At 37.1% G+C, this 7,621-nt stretch overlaps 1 protein-coding gene across 1 annotated transcript; it reads right to left on the reverse strand.

Moving 5' to 3' along the window:
- Positions 1 to 321: 321 nt before the first annotated feature.
- On the reverse strand, positions 322 to 4,818 carry LOC114738514 (phospho-2-dehydro-3-deoxyheptonate aldolase 2, chloroplastic). Its single transcript, XM_028926584.1, has 5 exons — positions 4,283 to 4,818; positions 3,599 to 3,876; positions 2,016 to 2,292; positions 1,484 to 1,729; positions 322 to 906 (listed from the first exon to the last, which is right to left on the reverse strand). Exons 1-5 carry the CDS (start codon positions 4,772 to 4,774, stop codon positions 646 to 648), a joined length of 1,554 nt encoding a protein of 517 aa, XP_028782417.1. The 5' UTR covers positions 4,775 to 4,818; the 3' UTR covers positions 322 to 645.
- Positions 4,819 to 7,621: the final 2,803 nt, after the last annotated feature.

The following is a 7,621-nucleotide window of genomic DNA, read 5'->3' on the forward strand; positions in this document are numbered from 1 at the left end:
GGGTCATGGGTTCAAACCCTCCTTTGGCCACCTTGTTTTAAACAAAAAAAATTTCGGCCATCGAAAGCCGGCCGAAACTACTGTTCCAGCCACCAGTGGCCGAACTCCCGGCAACGGTCACCTGAGCGCCGATGGCCCGAACAGTATCTCTGGTTAATATTTATTTTTTAATAAAATAAAAAGAGAGGAGCATTACCGTAATCTCATTCTAAATTTTAATTTCAATTTCGTCCCTTAGTCCTGCAATGAAATTTCAGAAAATTTTAGTCCTTGATTGATATAAATTGTCTTCGGCGGTCCTTAACTGAAGTTCTCCCTTTCTTTCATTGAACATCTGAATATAAATATCAATCTGCTCATACATAAGATGTCACTCAACTGCCTCTCATACCAGATCCCACAAACTAAGATATACATAATAATACTAATACAACCTTAGTACAAAATTCTGCAATTATTGTCCGATGCAAACTCACTACTGTGTGGACTGGTTTAGGTTCCCCTGTAATACTCTCATAGATAGATCAATCCAAATATTGCTAATACTTACAGATCTTACGGCACTCATTTCAGCAGCCAACACTCACACACCAGTACCTGTGCTTTGATCCAAGAACAAAGCAGAGGCTCCTTCCTCCTCTGGGCTCAGAATGAAAGCAGGGTTTGATTTGAGCTCATCCTTCTCTTGCGTAGCCTCTCCGCGATGATAAATGCCAGTTCAAGAGACTGAGAAGCATTCAATCTTGGATCACAATGAGTGTGATAACGTGAGCTCAAGTCGTCATAAGTAATAGTTCGTGAGCCTCCTACGCATTCGGTCACATTCTGCCCCGTCATTTCTAAATGAACTCCTCCTGGGTAGCTCCCTTCTTGATCATGCACATCAAAGAATGCTCTCACCTCAGCCTATCAACAAGATCAAACTTCATTTTTAGATGCAACAAAACTTCAATTGCGCGAGCAAATCAGAAGATGGGGAGAAACAGATCTTGTGCATAAAAAAGAAAGTACTGATAATGTAGGGATAGACAAACGGCCAAAACAAATAGGAGAAGATATTGTGCAGACATTAGAGCTCTAATCAACTTAATGTTGTTAAAAGAATGCACGTGAACTTAAACCATAAATTTGCTAAACTGCAAAGCAGTTCCCGGATCAAACAGGCAGTGCATAAGATTATTTAAGCTATGACGATAGAAAACACTATACCACCTCCCTTAGGGACTAGGAGGTGGTATCTGGCAAAACCTTGTGTTAAACATTTTTGAGAGCTACATAGTTGCTGAGAGAGAAGTTACAGTAGTGACAGGACCTCAAGCATGGTATGAACAAAACTAAGACCAATGAACTATGATTATTTAAAAAAAACAAAAAAGTTTAAGGTTGCATGACCATATTTTTAACTAGTTAGTGCATGTGTGTGCGTGCCGAATAATCTATGATCATGAGGAATACATAATATTGGAAATGGAACCAATATTACCCTTATCGCATCGAAAGAGCGAGTTTTCAGTCCAGATGGAGCTTTGATGGTATTTCCATGCATGGGATCACTGACCCAAGTGACAATTTGACCTGCTCCGCGAACAGCCTTGATTAGATGAGGAAGCTTCACTCTCATATTCTCAGCTCCCATTCTAACTATCACAGTAATTCTTCCAGGCTTGTTTCTTGGGTTCAATATATCTATCAGCCTAACAAGTTGATCTGGATCCATTTTATCGCTCACCTGAAAGACAAGTAGGTCTTTAGTAGTTGTTTCCTTCTTTTCTGCTTGTGTAACTAATTTATAACAAACCACAGAAGACACTTCAAATAGAAGCATAGGTCAAATGCTTAAAGATACGAAGTAGTAACAGATAATTACAAAACAATTACTCGATGTAACTTATAAAAGTAATAGTGATGAGCAGATGATGTGACGTAAAACAGAAACATAATACCGTATGAAGATATACCTGGAACAATAAAACAAAAGTTCCTATACATAAATAAGGAATAGGAAACAAATGCACCTTGATTCCAAGTGGATTAGCAACTCCTCTCAAGAATTCAACATGAGCACCATCAAGTTGACGGGTACGTTCTCCTACCCATAGCATGTGAGCAGAGCAGTCATAGAAAAGCCCAGTGGTAGAATCTTCTCTAGTAAGTGCTTGCTCATAAGCGAGATGCAAGCACTCATGAGAGGTCCAAAACTCTGTTGTGGTCATGATTGGATGATCAGCTGTAAGTCCAGCAACACTCATAAATCCAAGGGCCTCATCGACTCGGTGAGCCAATTCACGGTACCTGTTATGAAAGAGCACAAAGTAAGCAAAACTAAAATCCTCGAGCACAAACAACTTGAGAATCAAAATTGTCCACTTATCTGAAATGATTAATTTATCTTTAGAAGTAAAAGAACAATTGCTGGTATGTGACAAGAAACTAGACCAGATTAGCTAAATTAAGTTGCATGTACAAGAAAACTGAAGCTACTGTAATTTCTAAAATATTTACAAAGAACATAATTATTACTCCTCTTGTATTTCTTATATCTATCAATTTTTTCTAAATTATCCCTATTGATACTCCTTCAACCACAATTAAGTAGGAGAAGAAAGGAGAATATTAACGAAGATGACTATGGTGTTTTAGAAAAAATATATTATATTTCTTATAATTAACTAACTTGTCCAACTTCCTTAATCTAATCAAATTAGTTAAATAAGTCTTATATTAAGCACCAAAAGAGTATTAAATTCAATCCAAGTATGCTTCTCCATCTCAAAACTTTTAAAACATACAACACATAACCAGAAGAATATTTCCTTATAATGGATAGCTACATTTCCTTCAGATGCAGATCATCTGTAGTCATATATTGACTGTAGATAATGCGTGCATGAAATGGATGGGTGCTATTTGAAAACAAAATTGATAACCCAATTTTTTCCACATCAGCCATTCATTGTCTTCTGCCAAATTAAAGGCCAGAGAACAAATTAAACTCATCTCCTCTATTCAAATGTTTTTTCACTGAATCAACTAGCAAATGTATAAATTGCAAAATGGCATAAATCAAAGGTTCCATACATTTCAGAGTCCTACACAGGACAATAGACCAAAATAGTAAAAGCACAAGATAAAAGGCCATAGAGATCATTTGCCCATAAACCAAAACATCCATACTTTTGCTTAAATGGCATAAGTCAAAGGTTCCATACATTTCACAGTCCTAGACAGGACAATAGATCAAAATAAAAAAGCACAGGATAAAAGGCCATAGAGATCATTTGCCCCTCCTATGCTCAAAATGTCGCAAGCCAAAACATCCATACGTTTGCTTAAACAACAACAAAGATAGAAAGAGATCGATAGATTGGTTTCAAAGAAGGAAGAAGATGGGGGAGATTGGAGGATGAAGAGGACAGAGAATAATGGAGATACCAAGCTGCAAAAGGGGTGTAATACAATAACATTCATCCACACAGCTCTGAATTTTTTTTTTTTTTTGGGGGGGGGGGTTGTGTGTGGGGGGAGGGGGGTGTTAATCCGATAACCCAAACCAGAAAGAAGTCTAAATTGAACCAGGAAAGATGTTAGGATAATATACCTATCACCCTGCTCACTGTGCTCCATGAAATCGAGATTCCACTGATTGACCCTTTGCATGGCAGCATACCCTCCTGTGGCAAACGCACGCAGAAGGTTCAAAGTAGCCACTGATTGACAGTAGGCTCTTATCAACCTCTGAGGATCAGGTATTCTTGATGCTGCATCAAATGCGTCCCCATTCACATTGTCACCCCTGTAACTTGGCAGCTTCACTCCGTCCCTCTCCTCAAAAGGGTCTGATCTTGGCTTCGCAAACTGACCCGCCATTCTTCCCACCTACGTCAGCATACCCAAGAATTTAAGTTTGTCAATCCCACATCCTATGAGTTCCAAACTATCAAGTGAGTGATAAGAATCTCCAATCTGGAAACAGAAAACACTCATAGCCTATATCAGCTTTATTAATCGTCTAATGGAAGATCCTGCTCAACCCCAACAATTATAGCCTTCTTTTCCCACGAAAAGCCCTACCCTTTTGACCCTTATAAGATAAAAGCCGAAGTTTTAAAACATTTATCAAGAGGAAGAATATGCAACATTCTTATAACAGGCATATGAATATAAGCACCGACCTAAGCCGCAACGAATTATAAATAAATTCCCAATTCCCAATTTCATCATGCTTGAAATCGTTAAAGAAAGAAAGGTATCAAACGAAAAAGGAGGCAAAAAAAAAAAAAACCTTTATAACAGGCATTTGGCCACCAAACATCAGGACGACACCCATCTGAAGAATAACACGGAAAGTGTCACGAATGTTATTGGCATTAAATTCCTTAAAGCTCTCAGCGCAGTCCCCGCCCTGAAGCAGAAAGGCCTTGCCCACGGCGGCCTGACCTAATTTATCCTCGAGCGCTCTGGCCTCTCCGGCGAACACAATGGGAGGGAAAGATTCAATGGTTTGGAGAACCAGATCGAGCTCATTCTGATCAGGGTACTCAGGAAGCTGCAGGGCCTTCTTGGTCTTCCAACTATCGAGCGCCCATCGGGTCGAAATTGGCACCGGAGCGGCCTTGGAAGGGGCCGGCGACTTGGCAGGTTCGGCGGAATTGGCCACAACAACGAATCGGCGGGTGGTGGCGGCGGCGGGGAGGAGAAGAGGGTGGCGGGGAGAGTATTGCCGCGGCGTAGAGAAGGTTTTGCTGGTGATTAACGAAGAAGCAGAGAGAGCCATTTTAGACCGGTGGCGATAGCTTCCCGCGAGAGTGAGAGAGGATTGGAGAGAGATGAGGGTCAACACTCAACAATTTATAGTGGTTCCAATCTGACACACACTGAAACAGGATGACAGAATGTCAAAGATATCATATCATATTTTATCCCCTAATAAATATCTATATATTTGTATTATATAATAGGGAAAATGACAATAAAATACTACCTGAATTTCAAAAAGACAAATAAGGCACCTGAATAAACAAAATGACATATAGGGGACTGGGTACCAATCTGGAATTCAGATTTTTGGCTAAAAGACCAAAATACCCTGTCTAAAAGTGAGAGGAAGGAGAGAGGAAGACACTGATGAAATACGGGAAGGAGAGGAGGAAGACGCTGATGAAATCGGGAAGGAGAGAGGAAGGAGAGAGGAAGACGCTGATTTTCGATGGGTTCCCACAGCTTAAAATGGTATTGCCTAGCATTTCTCTAAAAAATTTTGGTTCTGTCTCTGTTCTTCACATAAAACCATTTTCAGAGAATGTGAAGCTGTGGGAAAGATGAACCTGTGGGAAAGATGAAGCGAAAATCAGAAAACAATGGCAAGCAATTACGTAACGTAATTGCTGTCATATGCCTGCTGGTTTTTGGTAAATCCCACTACGTGAATGGTAAATTTCACTATACATGTAGTTAATTATGAAAGTTAATAGTTCATTGTTTATTGTGACGTACTTCAAATGCACGTTCATTGAATGATTTATTTATGCTTATAAGTTGCCTTTCCGGTGAAAACAGGTTTACAAAGCCCATTGAAGAAGTAGTCACTTTCACTATAAAAGTTGTAAATCCCAGTATATGTTTTGTAAAATTCAACGTGAAATTTTATTGGTTTTTACAAACAAGTTGTTTATCTCCTGAAAACATGTTGCAAAACCCATTAACAAAGTAGTCACTTTCACTACAAAAGTTGTAAATCACAATATGTATTTTGTAAAATTCATAATTAACTACATGTATAGTGAAATTTACAACCACTATAGTGAAAATGACCACTTCTTAAATGGCTTTTGTAACCAGTTTTCAGGGAATGGGCAACTTGTTTCTAAAAACCAATAAAATTCCAGACTAAATTTTACAAAACACACAATGATATTTACAACTTTTATAGTGAAAATGACCACTTCTTAAATGGCTTTTGCAACCAGTTTTCAGGGGATGGGTAACTTGTTTCTAAAAACCAATAAAATTCCATACTGAATTTTACAAAACATAGAGTGATATTTACAACTTTTATAGTGAAAATTACCACTTCTTAAATGAGTTTTGCAACCTCTTTTCAGGGGATGAGCAACTTGTTTCTAAAAATCAATAAAATTTCACGCTGAATTTTACAAAACACACAGTGATATTTACAATTTTTATAGTGAAAATGACCACTTTTTAAATGGCTTTTGCAACCAGTTTTCAAGGGATGAGCAACTTGTTTGTAAAAACCAATAAAATTTCACGTTGAATTTTACAAAACATATACTGGGATTTACAACTTTTATAGTGAAAGTGACTACTTCTTCAATGGGTTTTGTAAACCTGTTTTCACCGGAAAGGCAACTTATAAGCATAAATAAATCATTCAGTGAACGTGGATTTGAAGTACGTCACAATAAACATTGAACTATTAACTTTCATAATTAACTACATGTATAGTGAAATTTACCATTCACGTAGTGGGATTTACCAAAAACCAGCAGGCATATGACAGCAGTTATGTTACGTAATTGCTTGCCATTGTTTTCTGATTTCCGCTTCGGTTCACTCCCTCTCTCACTACAAATCCTCTTTCCCACAACCAAAATCAACAATCTCTACAGAATGGTGATGCGAAGGAGTAAGATAATAGCATTTCCAACATTCTTCTTTCCTTCTTCCCGCATTTCATCAGCGTCGGTCTTCCTCTCTCCTTTCTCTCACTTTCAGCGTCTGTCTTCCCGCATTTCATCAGGGCATTTTGGTCTTTTGGCCGAAAATATGAATTCCAGATTGGTACCCAGTGCCCTATTTGTTATTTTGCTTATTCAGGTGCCTTATTTGTCTTTTTGAAATTCAAGTGGTATTTTATTGTCATTTTCCCTATATAATATTGGTATTTTCTTTTTAAAATATAATCATTCATTTCAATCTATGTTTACTTTCTATAATTTTAACCATTTATTAAAAATACTAAAATTATTTCTTAAACTTTAGGAATAAATGTTTAAAATGATTAAGACTGTAGAGGCCGATTAACCAAAAATTAATGATTGAATTTCAATTGAATTTGTATTATAATTCATGGATATTATATCGGGAGAATGTACTTTCTTTGAATTTTTTTTAATAAAAGAACTCTGATCCATATCTAAAATGGCCTACCAGAAAGTCTTTGCAGAATCATGGAATATTCCAGTTTAGTCTTCAATGCAGGTGAAGTATAACTATATTATAATATTCAAGGATGAATGCGAAAGGTTCCAAGTTTAATTGATTAGGAAAAAAAAGAAGAAGAAAAACATATTATTGGAGGCTTCAATAAAATCCAAACCTAACATAATTGTATGTTTGTTCATCCAAGTCAAACTTCACAAGATAACGATTGGCCCACACAGAAATTCATCCAGGGAATTCGCATTCATGAACTATGACTTGTGTAAATGTTACTCCCACCAATTCTTAACTAATGCCTCCTGTTATAAATATAAAACTTCTGTTCTAAATATAAAAGTTAATTAACAGTTCTAAATATAAGATTTTAATCCATTTTGTCTTTAAAATTTATAATGTGATGTAAAAAAAATATCCTTATTAATTGTGAAGTATTTTCACC

Source organism: Neltuma alba, unplaced genomic scaffold, assembly GCF_004799145.2.
Source record: "Neltuma alba isolate B1F8T4 unplaced genomic scaffold, ASM479914v2 tig00013603_pilon, whole genome shotgun sequence".
Lineage (NCBI taxonomy): Eukaryota > Viridiplantae > Streptophyta > Magnoliopsida > Fabales > Fabaceae > Neltuma > Neltuma alba.

Excerpts from the sequence above, each read along its gene's own strand:
- LOC114738514 (XM_028926584.1), bottom strand. The coding sequence starts at position 4,774 with ATGGCTCTCTCTGCTTCTTCGTTAATCACCAGCAAAACCTTCTCTACG. Across the intron at positions 2,293-3,598 it reads CACAGTGAGCAGGGTGATAG|GTACCGTGAATTGGCTCACC; the intron begins GTATATTATCCT and ends CTTTCATAACAG. Across the intron at positions 1,730-2,015 it reads CTAATCCACTTGGAATCAAG|GTGAGCGATAAAATGGATCC; the intron begins GTGCATTTGTTT and ends CTTGTCTTTCAG.